Genomic DNA, 20,840 nt, shown 5'->3' on the forward strand with positions numbered 1-20,840 from the left:
AACTTATTTTATCTGTACTATTGTATGGAATTATGTTGTATATGGTTAGGATTAATATTTGGAATTGACCATAGTATTTTTTTAAATATCTTTCACATAAGCCATGGATGGGCCAGTGTAAACATTTTTTCTCAGATCAATTTTATACTGCGATTAGAAATTTATTATCCACCAACGGACACAAAAAGTCTGAAAGAAAATTACATTTTTAGAAGAAAATCCACCAGGAAGGGACTGATAAAGAAGAATTAGAAGCCCTAGCTGGTTTGGTTAAGTGGATAGAGTGTCAGCCTGCAGACTGAAGGGTCCCGATTAATATTTGGAATTGACCATAGTACTTTTTAAAATATCTTTCACATAAGTCATGGACGGGCTAGTGTAAACATTTTTTCTCAGATCAGTTTTATACTGCGATTAGAAATTTATTCTCCACCAACGGACACAAAAATTCTGAAAGAAAATTACATTTTCAGAAGAAAATCCACCAGGAAGGGACTGATAAAGAAGAATTAGAAGCCCTAGCTGGTTTGGTTAAGTGGATAGAGTGTCAGCCTGCAGACTGAAGGGTCCCAGGTTTGATTCCGATCAAGGGCACATGCCTGGGTGCAGGCTCGATCCCCAGTGAGGGGTGTGCAGGAGGCAGCTGATCAATATTCTCTCTCATCATTAATGATTCTCTCTCTCTCTCCCTTCCTCTCTGAAATCAATAGAAATATATCATATATATCTATATATATAAAAGCCTAAGTGACCATTACAATTGGTTGACTAAACGACCTGTTGACCGGTTGCTATGACGGCGCACTTACCATCAGGGGGCAGATGCTCAATGCGGGAGCTGCCTCCTGGTGGTCAGTGTGTTCCCACAGCCAACCTCCCTCGGCCGGCCAACCTCCTGCGGTTCCTCCCCTCCGCAGTCAGCCTCGATGGGCCCTGACTGGCCCCAATCGCCAGCCAGGCCGAGGGACCCCACCTGTGCACAAATTCCTGCACCAGGCCTCTAGTAGATATATAAGGAATTAGAAGAATAATTTGAAAGCAAAACACTAGAATTTTAAAAAATAAATCACACACCCATACACAACTAAAAGTGACCCATCAAAAACCTCTTCTTCTCATCATCCTTAAGACAAAGTGTGTGTAGTAGTACTAATACAACTCTCCTGTCAAATTTCACTGCCACTGGAATGTTGTTCAATATGGTATTTCCAAAATTTAAAAAATGGACCTGGTCCAACCCTGTAAAAAGTTTACAGATCAAAAAGAAGTGTGCGAGGACAGCACTGAGGACAAGTCACTAAGATAGTGTTTCAACCACAAGCAGCAAACCCTGCAGTGTAGGAAGGTCCCAACAGTAGAACAAGGCAGACACTCTTCTGGGCAGGCAGAGGTGGTAATGACGCCCAGAGTGCTATTCTTTCAATCCCAGGAGTGCTATTTTTTTACAGAGCAAACCACACAGTCTCCCAGGATAGCTGGTAGGAGAACCTGATACTGAGGATTCGTGTGCTCTAAGGCCATGAGGCAGTATGACAGAAAGTATGTGTGGTCTTGGTGAGACAGGGAGAAGTGTTCTGAGAGAGCAGACACTTTGGGATGTGTTGCTTTATTTTGGCTTTAGGATAAGAAAGTTATATAGCCCCAGATAACATTCCTTGAAAACATCAGAACATTCTTAACTATTACAGCTCCACATACTGGATCAGTAATGGCAGTCACATTCATTCACTGGGTAACAGCTGATTTGTGGACTAGAGAAATGGCTTCCTTGTTTACTGGTACAGATGAAGCCACAGGGCCCCCAGTGTGTGCCATATCCACACAACTACAAGGTGGCATTGGGAGAGTGACCTGACGAGTTTTAAATGAAGAGTTTAAAAGGAAGGAAAATGTTTCTTGCAAGACTCTGTTCAGTTTAAAAAGCAAAGAGAACAAACTTGCACCTTTTCCACTTCAACCCCCTATGTGCCATAAATATGACAGCTACATACCTGCAACTGATTATATGTATCACGAGTTTTGATCAATGGGAAACCCCTAAAGAAATATCAACAAATAAAATTATATTTTAATATAAGTACATCATCAGTTAACCCCAGTTAATAAAACTTGTCAGGATTATGTACCATATCCATATAGAATTTTGTATAACAATAAATAAGCTCAAAATTAGCACCTGTAAGACTCTGCTATGGAGACAATTGAACAGAATTTAGCATACTGGCTTTGTGATAACTCAGAACTGCTGAGAGGCACCTTCAGTTCCTATGTCAGGATGGTTGAGATTTCTAGTCTAACTTCTTTAATGGTGATATTAATGGTTCTTCAATTTATGACTCCTAAGACTAGGATGGATTGAGGTTAGTGTCTCAAAAAAAAGATACGAAACCACTAAGTTATAAAACTAATGTGCAAAGACTGGGACCTCAGCACTATAGTTTATACAATAATAATTCACATTAGCAGTTGTCCAATGGAGACTCCAATGTATAATTGATCATTATACATGATTGATTTAATGTGAGCAATTTAATATTTTACATAGTACCTACTTCAAGTCCTATTTAAAATCAATTCTGTTTTCTTAAGCAATTGTCAAACCCCAATTTCTTGAATACTACCAAGTAAGTCATTTGAAAATAATTTATAGCAATCTAATTCACCGGCAAGCCTAAAATTATAGTTCAACAATTTAAAAAGACTTCTACATTTCGATGACAAATATTACTATAAACAGCTATCCCCTGGGTAAACAATCAGCTAAAACTAGTTAAATCTAGTGTAATTCACTAAAATGAGTTATGACAGTTGACTGAGTAACATTAAGTCTAATCCATACTTCTTCCTACTTCTGTGCTGCAGGGCGTGGCTCAACTGTACCAGCCTTTAATGAAACCTTTCTCACTCACACAATTAGAGATAATTTTAGTCTCCTCTTAACTCCCACTGGGTTACATCTGTTGTGATACTCAAGCAATAACTTTAAATTCCCAATTATAATTACCTTTAGTTTTTCTTCCTTAAAGGTGCACTAGGCAAAAACATTGTGTGAGTTATCTTTATTCTCTATAGAAACAGCCAGAGACCTCCTTCCCACATAATAGAAACTTCTAAAGATAGGAAATAAAAATACTGTACCTGTTCCTTTTTGCACGTTCTGCAGTACGCCATGGCAGGAAACCAGACACGCCAGGCGGTAGAGGTTCAGGAGCATAATTGTCTTTCCCAAGGGAGTGTTTCCTTCCATTATTTACAGGTTTCTTTGTAGCCAATCCTATGTTTGAGAAAACATTAAAAGAAAGACTCAGGATGCACTCAAGGACCACAGAACACTTATCACATATGCATACTTTAAAAAAAAATACAAGCAGGCACTTAAAAATGATGCCAAGGCCATTACAAACAGTCATTTTATAAAAATGTTTTTACATAGGCCAGCATTGTTTAAAAATATTTAACAAGTTAATATTTTAACTAAAATACATTAACTGTGCAGAATATGCAAAAGTGAATAAAAAATATGCCAAGGAAAGAAAATTATACAGGATACATTTTATGTACCATGCAGAAACAGTTAGTTTATTGAATTTCAAAATACCTTTGGCATTTCTGAATTTCAAAGATAGAGAAACAGATACATCCACGACTCCTGCTAAACAGAATCTTCTGAAGTAGACCAAAATTTCAATTTAAGATTAATTTTGCTATGTAAAAATGATCAAGGCTACAAGACTGAAAGTTGCTGGGTGGTAGGTAATCAAAGTTACTCTACTATAAGTCTGTGGACCTTCATTGCTCATTTGATTTCATGTAGAAAATACAAAAGAAATAAAACCCATTGGATAAAAGAGCAAAATATGGAGACTTATCCTACATTTCAATACTAAAGAGTCAAGTATCATTACATGAAATATTTGGTATCAAAAACTAGCCTACATTTTAATATTTTCTTTAGAACACACCAGATATTAAAATTCACATTTAAGTATTTTCACTGTTACTGAAAACAAATAATATATGGTTATATTTATCCTTGAAATCTATTTTACTATAGAAGATCTACTTAAGCAACATTAGTATATTAAATACAGCATATGTGGTAGTAAAGGACAAATATTTCATGTAGTGTAACTTATTGATAATCATATAATTCTGTGTGATTTCTCTGGATATATTTATATTATCTCTTAAAATATATAGGACCTCAGTTCATCTTATGCTATTCTATTTTTATTTATTTAATTACCCTCTATCAAATAATGTTTGTGCATCTGTGGTTTGTATGTGCATACCTTTCCCTTTAATTTCAGAAATGAAAGCAAATATATTTGTAATGAAAACCAAAAGAATTTACACTTCTCTTGTTAGATTTAAAAGATTCTAATAAATTCCTATTTTCTTTCTGTACACATCATTACCATATAAATGTGACACAATTTGCACAATTATTTAACCCATAACCTTGCCTGGATCTATCTATATAGCCAGACACTTATTTGGCTTACCTCTATGTCTCCAAATAACTGAGGCAAATACAAAAAAAAAGCCCAAGAAATAAAATTACTCCTAAAATAGCTCAGCGAGCTCACAAACTTGTACATTTCCACTTTGTTTAATCATGCTAAGTAAGAAAAAAAATTTTAATTGTTCTATTCTCATTCCATGATGCCAGGTACTAAAATTATAGAATTCCTAATTATTTTTTAATATATAAATGTTTTATATATGTTTCCACTTCTAATATTATATCAAAACACTAACTTTTAAGACTCTTACACATGATATAAACTTTTAATAATATATAATTAGTGTAATACTCTCAATTTCTTTGTATATACTACTTGACTACTAAAATATCACTGTTTGGAAATAAAAACTATACGCAAATCATAAGATTTCTTTTGATTTAATAAATACTCTTACCAACTGCTATTAAACACATTATTATTATTATTTTTGCTTAATCCTCATCTAAGGATTTTTTTCCATTGGTTTTTCTTAGAGAGAGTGGAAAGAAGGGATGGAGAGAGAGAGAGAGAGAGAGAGAGAGCGAGAGAGAAACATTGATGTGAGAGAGAGACATCAGTTGGTCCCCTGCACGTGCCCTGATCAGGGCTGGTGAACGAACCCGCAACTGAGATATGTGCCCTTGACCAGAATTGAACCTGCGATCCTTTGGTGTGCAGGCCGATGCAATACCACTGAGCCATACCACCCAGGGCTATTTAATATATTATTGACCAAACAAGTTAATTAATGGAGAATCAAAAACACATATTTTTTAATAAAAAAAGAAAGTTGTATTTATGAAGATGTTTTACAAAAATTACTTAATATTTAGGTTATTTGCAATTTTTCACCAATTTAAAAAATTGACCAATCAACTCAATGAAACCTTGTGAATGCATTAAAAAGTGTAACTAGGGCTTAGCCAGCATGTCTCAGTGGTTGAGCGTTGACCTATGAACCAGGAGGTCACTGTTCAATTCCTGGTCAAACATATGGCAATGTTGCAGGCTTGATCCCCAGTGTGGCACATGCAGGAGGCAGCCAATCAATAATTCTCTCTCATCATTGATGTTTCTCTCTCTCTCTTCCATTCTGAGATCAATAAAAGTATATTTTAAAAAATACTTAAATGGGGTAAACAATCTATTCAATAAATGCTGTTGGAAAAACTGGACAGATACATGTAAAAAAATGAAACTAGACCATCTTCTTACACCATATACAAGAATAAACTCCAAATGGATTAAAGACTTAAATATAAGGTTACAAATCATAAAACTCCTAGAAGAAAACTTAGGCAGTAAAATCCTGGATATTTCTCTTAGTAATATTTTTTCTAATATATCTCCTCGGGCAAGGGAAACAAAAGAAAAGATAAACAAATGGAATTACATCAAACTAAAAAGTTTTGCACAGCAAAGGAAACCACCAACAAAATGAAAAGACAACCCAAAGAACATACTTGCTGATGATACATCTGATAAGGGGTTAATACCCCAAATTTATAAAGAACTCATACAACTCAACACCAAAAAACCCCTAATTTAATTTTTAAAAATGGGCAAAGGACCCGAATAGACATTTCTCCAAAGAGGAACGGCCAGTAGATATATGAAAGGATGGTCAACTTCCCTAATCAGAGACATGCAAATTCAAACCACAATGAACTATCAATTCATACCTGTCAGAATGGCTATCATCAATGAATCAACAAACAACAAGTGTTGGTGAGAATGTGGAGAGAAGAGTACCCTTGTGTACTGTTGGTGAGAATGCAGATTGGTGCAGCCACTATGGAAAACAGTATGGAGGTTCCCCTCAAAATTAAAAAATGGAACTGCCTTATGACCCAGCAATTCTACTTCTGGCTATGTACCTAAAGAATCCCAAACCACTAATTTGAAAGAATATATGCACTCCTATGGTCATTGCAGTGTTATTTACAACAGCTAAACTATGAAAGCAACCCAAGTGCCCATCAATAGCTGCGGTACATATATATAATGGGATATTACTCAGCCATAAAAAAGAACGAAATCTTACCATTTGTGATAGCACAGATGGACCTAGAAGGCATTATGCTAAGTGAAATAAGTCAGTTAGAGAAAGACAAATACCATATGATTTCACTTTTATGTGGAATCTAAAGAACAATATAAATGAACAAACACAGCAGAAACAAATTCATACACACAGAGAACAGACTGATGATTGCCAGAGGGGAGGGGAGTTGGGGGACTAGATGAAAAAGGTAAAGGGATTGAGAAGTACATATTGGTAGTTACAAAACAGTCATGGGGATGTAAAGTACAGTATAGGGAATATAGTCAATAATAGTGTAATAACTATGTACGGTGTCAGTTAAGTACTAGACATTTCATATACTTTGTAAAGTATATGATTGTCTAAACACTATGCTGTATACCTAAAACTAATACAAAATAATATTGAATGTAAACTGTAATAGAAAAAATATTTTTAATTAAAAAAATAAAAAAGTAAACCTGTACACATGTCAAACAAAACTTTATTTCCCTCACCTTTTCAAAGTAGGGAGGGAGTATATATTATAAACAAACAAATCAATAAACATTTCACTCTAAAAACCATTTCTCAAGTAGATCCAAAGAAAAGATTATTTGTTGGTCATTGTTTGGTGATCTTCATGTTTTTGGTATATAATTAAAGTCACCACAAACCTTTTCTAGGAAATTGACAGATTATAAACATAAAAAATTTATTTTACTTTCTTTTAATTAGACCTTATGGTTTTACTGTTTCAAAATATAAATTTACTCTCAAGAAAGGGTCAGGTTCATATTAGATTTGGTTTAACTAATTCCACTATGCCACTCATTCTTATCACACACACAAAAAGGCTATTTGCAACTAGATAATTGTTCTAGAAATAAAAGTTAAGGTCTCTTTAAAAACAATACAAAAATATCAGGATCATATTATATCAAATTTATATGTTTAGGAGAATGTGAAACTTGTGCCATTGTTAAAGGTTTTTATAAAGAAGCCTTTTTAAAATTATGCTTTGCCACAAAGTTATAGACTTGATTTTAAAATTTAAAATATTTTTAAATTTTTGCTATAATGTATAATGTATAATGTATAATGTTAAGTATTATTTAACATTATACATTTTAGCAAAAATTTAAAAATATTTTTCTACAATGTTCTATCTAGGGTCAAGAAATTTGTTGACAGTATTATTTTATAAGGATTATATTTACTCTAAGGTTGTTGTTTTTTTAATCATTGAAAGAAACAAAGTGTTAGCTCCCTTAACAACTTTAGGTGGGAATTTCCAAGAAGGGAATAAGAAGTAAAAATGGGCCGAAACCGGTTTGGCTCAGTGGATAGAGCGTCGGCCTGCGGCCTGAAAGGTCCCAGGTTCGATTCCGGTCAAGGGCATGTACCTTGGTTGCGGGCACATCCCCAGTAGGAGATGTGCAGGAGGCAGCTGATCGATGTTTCTCTCTCATCGATGTTTCTAACTCTCTGTCTCTCTCCCTTCCTCTCTGTAAAAAATCAATAAAATGTATTTAAAAAAAAAAAAGAAGTAAAAATGGAACTTAGAAGAAATTCTATTTCTTATAGCACAAAAGGATAATTCTTTATTTAAAAAAAATCACCACGCAAACACACCAATGCTAAAATTATCAAAGTGCACCCAAAATTTTAACTGCAAAGTATTAGAAATAATCAACTAGAAAACATATTCAAAATAATAAACTTTTTATGAAGCCCAAACAAGAAAATTGGTTAATTAAAAAAAGGAAAATATTAGCATCTCATTCTGAAATTATTTATTTCTACATTCTACAAATTCTCATAATCTGTATCAGAACAATTAGTCATCCTAATATGTATGTAGTTAATACTGTTTGTTACCATAAAAACCATACAATGAGAAGAGTCTTCAATTTTAGCACACCAGAACACATAAAGGGTATAACTTTTAGTAGCATTAAAGAGCGAAGAGTTACCAATTCTAATAGTAGCTTTTCCTTTTCTACCACTTCCCAGAATTATAGTTTTTTTTTTCTGTTTAGCAGTTTTCAATGGTTCCTTCACTGATGGAGGAGTTATCCACTGATACTGGAAGAGGAATAATAAATAATCCATTTCAGATAAAGGTAATTTATGAGGGTTTGGTATATAATTAAAGTCACCACAAACCTTTTTCTAGGAAATTGACAGATTATAAACATAAAAAATTTATTTTACTTTCTTAATTGGAAAGTATATCTTAATTGGGAATTTTAAGATATTTTAAGTTAAGAAAAGGTTTACATCTGTATTTCTGATACCCCAAATTAAATAATCACACAATATTTTAAAAAACTTAAAGCCATTTCATTTGACTAAAAACTTAATTTAAGATGGCAAAAATGACCTTGGTAATTTTATTTTATTAGAAAAAGAAGAAAAAAATCAATGAAAGAGAAATTCTTCCTAGAGAAGTGAAACATACTATACCTCTGACTGGGCACTGCTTCCATTTTGGAGAACTTTTTTGATAATTGCTTTCATCACAGAATGATCTAAAGTAAAATAAATTGAAATTATAGTAACTGTTTTCCAATGAGTGGCTATTCTCATTTATAAACAAAAGGAAACAAATTATTGCTTTTTCTATAAAATTAAATATGAAATCCTCATAATGTAATTGTATACCTATTCCCATCTTTGATATTCTAATTTCTTCTCAAAAACCTAAGATGAGGGTTGGGGTGGGTGGGGAGAGAGTAACCAAAGAACTTATATGCATATATGCATAACCCATGGACACAGACATTAGTATGGTGAAGACCTGGGGGTGAGAGGTGGGGACATAGTGGAGAGAGGTCAATGGGGCAAAAAAAGGATATATATGTAATACTTTCAATAATAAAGATAAATTTAAAAAACAACAACAAAAAACCTAAGATGAAAGTATGCCACCTCACACATTGCTCTCCCCTCCCCCAATGGCTATTATTTTGGCAGCAGCAAAGATCAAGTCTAAACACTTTGGGGTGTTTTTTTTAAAATATATATATCTTTTGATTTCAGAGAAGGAGAGGGAGAAAGATAGAAACATCAATGATGAGAGAGAATCATTGATCGGCTGCCTCCTGCACACCCCACACTGGGGATTGAGCCCGCAACCTGGGCATGTGCCCTTGACCAGAATCAAACCTAGGACCCTTTAGTACACAGGCTGATACTCTATCCATTGAGCCAAACCAGCTAGGGTGGACTTGTTTCTTTACTATTTCCTTCATATACCATGCCTAATCTAACTGCAAGTCTTTTTAGCTACACCCTCAAAACACAATCTGAACTCAACCATTTTCACCAGCTGCAACTTTCCACCCTAAGGTAAGCCATAGCCATCTCTTATTTGGACCATTGTGATAGTCTTTAAACTGGTCTCCCTGTTTGCTGCTGCTGCTTCTTTTTTTTAAAATATATTTTTATTGATTTCAGAGAGGAAAGGAGAGGGAGAGATAGAAACATCAATGATGAGAATCATTGATCGGCTGCCTCCTGCATGCTCCCTACTGGGGATCGAGCCCACAACCCAGGCATGTGCCCTTGACCGGAATCGAACCTGGGACCCTTCAGTCCACAGGCCAATGCTCTATCCACTGAGCCAAACCAGCTGGGGCCCTGTTTGCTTCTTTATCCCCCCACAAGTCTAGTCTCCACACCAGGGTCATCTTATTGAAACACTTCCCAGATGATGCCTTTTTCCAGCTCAAAATCCTTTGCTCATTTAGAGCAAGCCATGTCCTTCCTCTGACCTTTAAGACCTTACAAAATCAGGTCCCTGGCTAGCTCCCTGACCTCACAGCATACCATGTTCTTCCTCACTCAGTGCTCTGGCCACGTTGGTTTCCTTGTTTTTCCTTAAATACTCCATCCAGCCTTCCACCTATGTGCCTGCACACTCACTGCTCTCCTGTCCTGGCATGTGCTTCCCCAGATCTTCCATGGCTTGCCCCTCTCTTCACTCAGGTCTCCTCCACTCGACTGTCACTTCTCCAGTAAAGCTGTCCCCTGACAAACCTATCTAATATAGTCCTACGTGCCTCCTTCAGTCTCCTTACCGCAAGGCATCTTTGTACTTCTTATCATATAAAATGATACTACTTATCTGTTTACTCATTTCTATCTGAACTCCTCCACTAGAATATAAGTTCCATGAGGATAAGACTTTATGCTACAAAAGTATAAGATTAGGAAAGTAAACACATTAGGTTTTAAAAATTGTCAATACACAAATAATTTTTGTTATTTGTTAACCATTAAAAAAAATGGGGAGACATACCAACAAGTGGATTTCTTCTTATATCCAGAATGACGAGAGTTCTATTGTTTTCAAGGGCCTTTAGTAAAGTTTTTGCTCCTTCATTGGTGAGGCCACACTGCTGCAGGTCAAGTGCTATTGATGAAAGACAAAAAGTCACTTGCCAATTCTGTATAGATTTAACACAGACTTCTCTCACTTATTCATGCGTGGAAAATTCCTGTACAAGACTAGTCATGGCAGGGTTTTAATATTAGGTACTGAAAAAAAATTTTTTTTAAGTATATGCATACATAATACAAAATCCAATAAAAAACTCTTCTTGGATATGCCAAGATTATCCTACCTTTAGTACCAATAAATCATTTAGCATATTTTATAATTAGAGTTGAAGAATAATTCTATATAATCTATGAGTGGAAAATATCACAAAAGAATCTCAGTTTTTAATTAGCAAGGATGCTAATGGCAGTGTAAACCTCATAGGCAAAAACTGAGTGGGCTCAGCAATTGCAGTACATTCTTTTGATCATGATCCTGAGCTCCAATTTACTCTTGACACTAGTTAAAAGGGGAAAATAGAAAAAAATGTGGTAACATTAGATTTAGAATAAAAAAGACAAAAGAAGTCTAAGAGTATGCAAATAATGACAAATCCAAAGAATGTGTGAGTACCTAATAAAATATATGTTGAATATGCCAAAAACCCACCATGAAAGAATGATACTCAAGAACTCTCTCTTGGTAAAAGGTCAGACAAAGAAAAGAACAAATGATCATGAATACCATTAGTTCTGAGGTTGTACAACCTACTCATCTAAACCAAAGGGATCATCACAAAAGCACTGATATAAGTATACATAAGAGGAAACTATGTGAGTCTTTAAAAAAAGAGTTTTTATACCACCGTAAGTGTTAATATACCATTACATTAAAATAGCTGGAGTCTTTCAAAACCTCACGGTACACAGAAATAAGAAGTCAGATATATGGATCTAAGAGAATATGATGTAACACTCACAAACTCTTACCACAGAATGGACACAGGATATAATTATCCAACTAGCCAAACTGATAAAAAAAAAAAGCCAGTAAATCTCACTAGTAAATCAAATGAATACAATGATGTAACACTCACAAACTCTTACCACAGAATGGACACAGGATATAATTATCCAACTAGCCAAACTGATAAAAAAAAAAAAGCCAGTAAATCTCACTAGTAAATCAAATGAATACAAATTAAAACAATCAAATGTGACTGTTTTCTTATCAGATTAGGCCAAAACCATATAGCAAAAGCCTTTAAAATGTGCATACTCCTGACCCAGAAAAATTCTTTTTCTAAGAATTTAACCATAAACAATAATCAGAGATGTAGGCAAGGATGTATATCACAGTGTTATTATAGTGAAAAACTGGAAATAGCTTATATATCTAACAAGAATGAATAAGCTAAGTATAGCATATTCATATTATGGAACTCTCAACAGCCACTAAAAATAATGTGGCAGATGTAAATTTACTGACTTGTTAAGCTGTTCATACTATACTAAATGAAAAAAAAATTATAAAATTTGAAATAACCCAACTTACATTTAATTGAAACAAGCCAGTGTTCGTGAGGGTGCAGGTCTCACATACACTGTTAGTGTAGATTACAAAATTGGCACAGTATTTCTGGCAGGCAATTTGGCAACATATATCCAGTCTTAAAAATATGTCACACTTGGTCATTCCACTTTTAGTAACATATTCTACAGAAGTAATCCTGACGGACACAGAGATGTACATACAAAATGCTCACTATACACACTGTTACCAACAGAAAAAAGCACAAATTGTCTAAATCTAATTGCAAATAATTGATTAAACTATTGCACAGCAATATAATGGAGTACTACATAATATTCCATTCAGTGCAAAAAGCAGAAATATGGCCGGGCTGGTGTGGCTCAGTGGTTGAGTGTCGACCTATGAACCAGGAGGTCACGGTTCGATTCTGGGTGGGGGGTGTGCAGGAGGCAGCCGATCAATGTTTCTCTCTCATCATTGATGTTTTTATCTCTCTCACCCTCTCTCTGAAAAAAAAAAAAAAAAAGGTAGGGATATGAATAGTAAGTACACTACAATTCCATTTTTGTAATCTCCAAGTGTACAAATATATTTATTAAAAAATAGACTGAAAGTGCATATATCAAAATGAACAGTGATTATGCCTGGGAATTATTAAGATTATGGATAATTAATATATATATATATGCAACTCTTAAGAAAAGTTTAAAAGCACAATAAAAAATTTAGGAAAAAATGAGGCTTTAAAAAATACGACAATGATATTATGCCAAAAACTAATTTAATATTATAAAATTCAATATTTTCAATTTTAGAATTTACCTCTAAGCCATAAATCCTCAGTAAGAGTTTCTGCAAAAGCACTTGCACCCAAGTCACCAATGAGCATGTTGCGATTCAAAGTGACGCGCCTCAAGCCAGCCATACAGTCAAGATCAGGTCTCCGGTAACGAAGACTCTCAGCCCAGGTTTCTTCATGTCTTCTCATGGTCTGATACTTCAAAGGTTTAATAAGATGAAAGTAAGTCACTTGAATATGGGAACCAGATATGCATAGTGAGTATGGCTTATTATGTTTGAGATTTACACACACACACACCCAGTATATATGCCAGGAGAGTCAACTGAAGAGTTTACTCAATTGTGGTTTAGGGGCCCAGTGACCCAGATTCTAGTCTGCCAGTTATAAGACTTCAGCACTGGATGGCCTGTTGTTGATTAGGTATATATTGACAACTCAATTACATTCTATGAGTTTTATTTTCTTTATCTGCCAAGTCAGGAAATAGATTCTAAATTCTAGCATTGTTGAGACTCTAAATTCTGTTCTTCAGAGGTCTTCAAATGCTTGACTGGGCGTCCCACATTTTAAAAACATGTACCTTATTTATTAATAAACTATATACATGAAATTCTGTGCATATATTTTATGTACATTATATACTACACAAGTTTCTTAAAGATACAAAAATAAATACAGAGGTTCCAATACTACTTAGGATATGCAAACCAACTGTGTATGCAAAGCCAGTCTGACATGCCTTACAAAACTGATGGTTTGATTTTTAACCACAGGTATTGTATGAAAGGCATATTCAATTCTCTATATTCATAAAATAAATTTTGGCAACAGGAAAAACTGACAATAAAAGAAAAAAATCTGCCCTGGGCAGAGTGGCTCAGTTGGTTGGAGTGTTATCCCATACACCAAAAGGTGACAGTTCGATTCCTGGCCAGGGCACATACCTAGGTTTTGGGTTCAGTCCTAGTTGGGGCATGTATAGAAGGCCCAATGTTCCTCTCTCACATTGTTCCTCTCTCACATTGTTCCTCTCTCACACTGATGTTTGTGATCAATGTTCCTCTCTCACATTGATGTTTCTTTCCCTCCCTCCCCCTTTCTCTAAAAAACTTAAAAATAAAAGCAAATATCTCATTACATTCTTGAACAAGAAAGTTCTTATGACACTATAAAAGGAAAATATTAGTGTTTTTTTTCTATTAACAATAACTTATTAAAGCAACAGTGGAAATAACAGCAAACATTTACATAGTGCTTATTACATGCCACGTACTATTTTATACAAAATTAGTTCATTTAACCCACATAATAAGGTACAAAGTTTATGAAATGGGAGAGCTGGAATTTGAACCCAGGCCATTTGCTTTTAGAATCCTTGCTCTTAACTGTTTTCTTGGGGGTCAATGCACTTGCTCTGTATAGGCCCAAAGGTAACATTTTCAGCTTTGTGGGCCATACAGTTTCTGTTGCAACTACTCAACTTGATGTACAGGGTGAAAATAGTCATACTTAGTATGTTAACAAAGGTGTTCCAGAAAAACCTTTAGAAAAACAGGTGATGGGCTGAATTTGGCTCACCAGCCATAGTCTACCTATCCCTGACTTATACCATCAAACTATTAAAAAAGGCTTTAAGTTAAAGTATTAGTAAGTAATTTTAGGCCTAAATATAGTACGTATAACCACTGAACAGTTGTTAAAGCATTATTTTAAAAATGATATTTACAAAATGCTAAAATAGTGATTTTTATTAGTTTATAAATTACAGCAGTTAACAGTAAATATTTTATTTTTTCATTTAAGTTATTTGAACTTTCTTCATAGTATCACAATAAATGTTTTCAATAACTAAAAATACATAAAAGCACTGTTTATGTTTTTACATTCAATCTCTGATTTCTCAGAGTAAGTGGACCATTTTTACTAAATGGTAGAACCCCAAACTAAAAACTGGCCACATTCTTCCAACAAAACTAAAACTATAATTACCACATGTATCAAAAGATGAAAATAACTGCCATATTGCATCAAAATAGTAATGCACTTCAATCACATAGTATGTTTTCATGAAAATGTAAACAAAATCACCTTTAAGATCTTGGCCATGTGAACTGCTCCCTGCCACGTCAGATTACACCCAGTGAAGTTTACTGTCTTAACAGTGACAGAGTTCTTTATACCTTGACAAACAACTAAACGGGGAAAAAAACCACATGCAGTAAGATAAAGAGCCTATAGATTCTGGTCAATCTTGATTTACTCACTTTTCTTGAGTCTACTGGAGGTTTATAGCCGTACTCTAAAAACCATCATCTACGATTTTTGCAGAGAACAGATATGGATTGGTGCATTCTAAAACATGGCAGTAACAAAGCGTTATTCCAGTTTATAACAAGTTTAATTCTAGATGCTAAAACTGGACTCTAAATTTTGCAAACTTTATTCCTATCCTCTCAGTAAAGTACTATCAACCTTTTGAGACATAGGAAAACTAAAAAGCCTAAATCTTCCTATTTTCATTTCCTATAACCTCATCTCAATTATCAATCAACAATTTAAATGTAAATTATAAATCCAAAATTTTACTAGGTGATATACAATATACTAGAGCAATATACGTTAGAGGACCTCAAAACTTGGTTTCCTCAAATTGAAATGCAGGCTTCTTACCCCTCATAGTACTTTGCATATATTTCCTATTTTAGCACACACCATAGTGCATTATAATTATGGTTGCATATAGGTGTTCTAACGATTGAAAAATAATACTGATTTTTTTCTCTTTATATTTTGCTATTTCCCCTCCCATAATATGTCTTAGAGATGAACAAACATAAAAAACAAACAGTAAATACAAAATATTACATATTTGTGTAGCTGTGGCTTAACACAACCTTAAGTAAAATTAATTCAGAAAGTATTGCACATGATGAGCTTTCATGTACAACTGATATTGGACCAAGGTTTGAGCAGGCACAAGAAACAATTCAGATAGAGGCAGCACCAAGAAAAGATCCAGATAGGAATTAACATGGCATGTAGGGAATCATAAGACTAGTCTCTAGTCTGATGAGAAGAGACTTAAGTAAGATTAAGACTCACTTTCTAAACCTCCATCTCCAATCGGACAATTTGCAAGAGACAGTTGCACCAAAGTAGCTGATTTATTCAATCCCTTTAATGGGGAGAAAAGGTTAAAAAATTTATTGGTTTAGTTTCCCCCAAAAGCAACTATTAAATGTTCTCAGGACACAATGGAGAAGGCTTACCTTTGTTAAAATAGTTAAATCTCTCTCTCTCAGAACTAGTCCATTTAGTTCCAGGTTCTTGAGAGCATTTGATGCACTTAAACAGCATTTAAGAGCTTTGCATAGCTGGAAGGTCACATCCTTGTTTCTTATTGCAGGAACTCGACTTCTGCAAACTTTATTTCTATCAGAACCTAAAGCAAAAGGATTATAAAGTTAGTGATTTCAATCATACATTTTATCATTATTAAAAAGGTTGCAGGTTTGATTCCAGTCAGGGCACATACCTAGGTTTTGGGTTTGATCCCTGGTTGGAGCGAATACAGGAGGCAACTGATGGATGTTTCTCTCCTCTTCTCTTCTCTCTTTCTCTCTCCCTCGCACCCCCCTCCTCTCTCTTTAAAATCAATAAAAAAACAAACAAACAACTCTCCGGTGAGTATTAACAAAAATAAAAAGCATCTGCTCTGTGCTAAGGCATAGAAATGACGTCTACCCTTAAAGCCCTCTTTAAGGAGGGACACATGTAAACTCAAAATTTCAACCACATAAGATATAGAAACATAAACTATGTAAGCAAACAAACAAAAAACCCAGCCAACATAATAGCCATCCAGTGTGAATGAATAAAAATCATATCTATTTCTGTCAGATTGGCAAAAAATATGTTTTTTGATGTACCAAAGAATTTTAGTAATTAGTTTGTGTGTGCTATGAGATGAAAAAGGTTAAAATTTCTGATCTAGAAAGATGAGAATGACTACACAGAGTCGAGTGGGAGGTGCATTAACTATAGAGGGAGCACATAGGCAAAGACTTCCAAGCCAACATCTGCCAGGTACTGACAAAAAAGGCTAGGGTGCAAGTGGGGGAAGAGATAGAAATTAAAATAGAGAGGCTGGCCGAAGTAGGTCTGGGAGAGAGTACGGTTTTAATCCCACAGATGATGATCAGGGATACCAATGGAACAGGTGCCTCTGCAGGGTAGAAAAAAGCACCCCACTGCTGAAGGGCCAGTTAGATAAAGGAAAGGATTAGAAAGAGGTACCTACTGAAGATAGGAAAAAGCACCCCCTCCTCAGAGCCAACTAGCTCCATGACACCTGGCAGAGCACAGCTCAGATTTCAAACCTCTGTGCAGAACACAAGCTGTACAAACCAACATGCACTAATCCTGTGGGCATTAACCATTATAAGCATTATTTTAAACATATCTTTTCATTTTATTTTATAAAATAAATTTTTATTGATTTCAGAGAGGAAGGGAGAGGGAGAAAGATAGAAACATCAAAGGTGACAGAGAATCACTGATTGGCTGCCTCCATGCCCCGCATTGGGGGATCACGCCCACAACCTGGGCATATGCCCTGATCGGGAATCGAACTGTGACCTCCAGGTTCATAGGTCAACCCTGAGCCATGCCAGCTGGGCAGCATATCTTTTCATTTTAGAAGATCACCCAAGACTACTTGAGTACGCAGATGAACTGAGAGAAACTGAACTGAGGGACAGCAAAACCAGCTAGAAGCTTCTGTAATAGCCCAGGCAAAATGTAATTAAGGATGAAGAAGAAAATTTAGGAGATTAAAATCTATGACCTAGACCAGTGATGGCGAACCTTTTGAGCTCGGCATGTTAGCATTTTTGAAAAACCCTAACTTAACTCTGGTGCCGTATCACATATAGAAATTTTTTGATATTTGCAACCACAGTAAAACAAAGACTTATATTTTTGATATTTATTTTATATATTTAAATGCCATTTAACAAAGAAAAATCAACCAAAAAAATGAGTTCGCGTGTCACCTCTGACACGCATGTCATAGGTTCACCATCACTGACCTAGACCCACTGGATGCAAGCGATAAAGAAGGTTCAGTAAAGGAACTCTGAAGAGAATGGTCTATGTAATACATTTTTCTTACATTCAATGTAAAATATTAGGCAAGATTAAGTACAGTGGCCTTGATCTAAGGTCCCTTTCAACTGTAATTTCTTTTGATTTCTAAGTTATTACTTCAGTTAAAGGCTTCAGAGGTACAGAACAGTTCCTATAGCTGAATGCGATGTAGAGAATAACCTAACTTCTCTTTGCCAGAGGATAAGTTGAACTGTCCTTGCAGAAGAGGTAACAGATGGTGTGAATCCCAGAGCCTAGAAAAGGGCCTGGCACAGGACAAATGTTCAGGTTTTTAAAAAATCAATCAATCAATCAATCAATCAATCACCATTTCCTCTTCTAGATCTTCACACCCTCCCTCCCTCTCTGTTGGCTACTTTCTCAGTTTATAAACATATTCAAGTATGTCTATTTAAAAAACATTTTTCAGGCCTACGATGTTTGGGATCTTCTTTGTGGTAACCTCAGTTTCTCCCATGCCTTCAAACACCCATCAAACAGGTATGGATGCTCCAAAGGCCCCTCTTAAACATCAAAGATGAAGATCCTTTCCCCACCCTCAATCCCTTCCTATGTTGCTCTCTCTGCCTATCACAGAAAAGCGCTGCTTTATTTTTATTTTTATTGATTTCAGAGAGGAAGGGAGAAGGAGAGAGAGAAACATCAATGATGAGAATCATTGATTGGCTGCCTCCTGCACACCTCACACTGGGGATTGAGCCCACAACCCCGGCATGTGCCCTGGCAGGAATCCAGCCATGACCTCCTGGTTCATAGGTCGACGCTCAACCACTGAGCCATCCTGCCGATGGGGCAGAAAAGTGCTGCTTTAGACTGTCACCCAGATTTGCTGCCTTCCCTCTTTTAACTGGTCACCAGGCCACACCCATTCTGTCTCTTTGGTCTCTGTAACCCAGTCCTCCTCCTTTATATCTTAATTTGGGCCCGTAGATTATAATTCGCTGTCCTCCCAATCAGCTGCCTTCTGTAAGGAGGAAAAGACCCCTCCCTATTTGCCCCTCACCAGGATTCTAGTCTCAATTCACTTCTTTCTCAAACCTGGAGTTCTAGTCCCGCACCTTAGTTTTGCCAGATAGTCTTATATTTCTCAAACTTTGACACAGCTGCCCCTTCCTGCCCTCTGAGTCGCTTCAGCACATTCTTAGAAAGGATGCCTCCTCCAAGGAGCCTTTCTTGGACCTTCCCTTCCAATATTTGCACGCTGCAGCACCAGAACTCACTTCTTTCAGGGTACTGACTGCTGTGCTTGGGCTCACTGCAGCCTCCCCCAGGGCTCCGAGAACCCATGGAAAGAGTGGTTTTTCATGTCAATTTACAATTGTCCTGCAGTTCAAAAATAACCTGCCCAGCTCACACACAGTGTAAACCCTGGAATTTAAACCCTAGGCTGCATTCACACCTATGCTCTGTCCACTATATGATGCTATTAAAACAACACCCGCCCCCCCTTTATCCCCTAACAGAGAGCCCTGTCTTGAAATGCAGCAAAAGGCTGGGATGCACAAAATTCCTAATTGCTGTGTTCTGCACTAGGCAAAGCCATTGCATAAACTAGGTAACATCTGTAGGATGTTTTCTGATGTCCCAAACTGTGCTAAGTGCTCTACAACCGTTAACTCCGGGGATTCTTGCCATCACCATATAAAGCAGTGGTTCTCAACCTTCCTAATGCCGCGACCCTTTAATACAGGTTCCTCATGTTGTGGTGACTCCCCAACCATAAAATTATTTTCGTTGCTACTTCATAACTGTAATTTTGCTACTGTTATGAATCGTAATGTAAATATCTGATATGCAGGATATATTTTCATTGTTACAAATTGAACATAATTAAAGCATAGTGATTAATCACAAAAACAATATGTAATTATATATGTGTTTTCCGATGGTCTTAGGCGACCCCTGTGAAAGGGTCGTTCGACCCCCAAAGGGGTCGCGACCCATAGGTTGAGAACCGCTGATATAGAGGGTGTTAAGCCCAGGTTACAGATAAGAAAAAAGACCTGGAGGCCTTAACACGTAAGGGGCCTTGTCAGTCACCGGTGACGACACACTACACTTTCCTGACCGGTCAGTCACTGGTGCCGCCAGCACGTCGGCGAAATCGGATACCGCGGGCTAAACGGAAAGGAAGACAAAACAGGCTTAACGTGTAGGTACTCGCCCAGGGTCGGCGAGCTGGTAAGACGCCTGGGCCGCGCGCCCTCCCAGCACCGGCCCAGCGCCCAGGCTCCACCTGGCACCGTTTAAACTCCCGCTGCGCGGCACCGACACCCGGACCACGAGAAGCGGGAACTGCAAACCTGTTTCGCCGAGCCCCGATGGGAAGAAGCTCTTGATGGAGATCAGGGGCAGATCTTTATTGATCTTGAGGGCGTTCAGCAGCGGCGTCCAGTCCACCAAGCGGAGGCGGTCGGCATCGAAGTCCAGCACGCCCTCCCGCAGGCTGGCGCGCACGGCGGGCAGCGGCACCGAGTC

General features: G+C 36.5%; 1 protein-coding gene across 1 annotated transcript in view; it reads right to left on the reverse strand.

The window, feature by feature from the left end:
* CEP78 (centrosomal protein 78kDa) overlaps positions 1 to 20,840 on the reverse strand; it is a gene marked incomplete at its 5' end in the record, with an annotated part of 29,898 nt that extends 9,058 nt beyond the window's left edge. Inside the window, 10 exons of the mRNA XM_014541225.1 lie at positions 1,992 to 2,037; positions 3,139 to 3,274; positions 8,508 to 8,619; positions 9,001 to 9,065; positions 10,838 to 10,951; positions 13,214 to 13,388; positions 15,282 to 15,385; positions 16,296 to 16,368; positions 16,463 to 16,635; positions 20,666 to 20,840. Of these exons, the coding sequence (XP_014396711.1) occupies positions 1,992 to 2,037; positions 3,139 to 3,274; positions 8,508 to 8,619; positions 9,001 to 9,065; positions 10,838 to 10,951; positions 13,214 to 13,388; positions 15,282 to 15,385; positions 16,296 to 16,368; positions 16,463 to 16,635; positions 20,666 to 20,840 (1,173 nt within the window). The remainder of the gene's footprint in view (positions 1 to 1,991; positions 2,038 to 3,138; positions 3,275 to 8,507; positions 8,620 to 9,000; positions 9,066 to 10,837; positions 10,952 to 13,213; positions 13,389 to 15,281; positions 15,386 to 16,295; positions 16,369 to 16,462; positions 16,636 to 20,665) is intronic.

This window comes from Myotis brandtii, unplaced genomic scaffold (genome assembly GCF_000412655.1).
Source record: "Myotis brandtii unplaced genomic scaffold, ASM41265v1 scaffold266, whole genome shotgun sequence".
Classification (NCBI taxonomy): domain Eukaryota; kingdom Metazoa; phylum Chordata; class Mammalia; order Chiroptera; family Vespertilionidae; genus Myotis; species Myotis brandtii.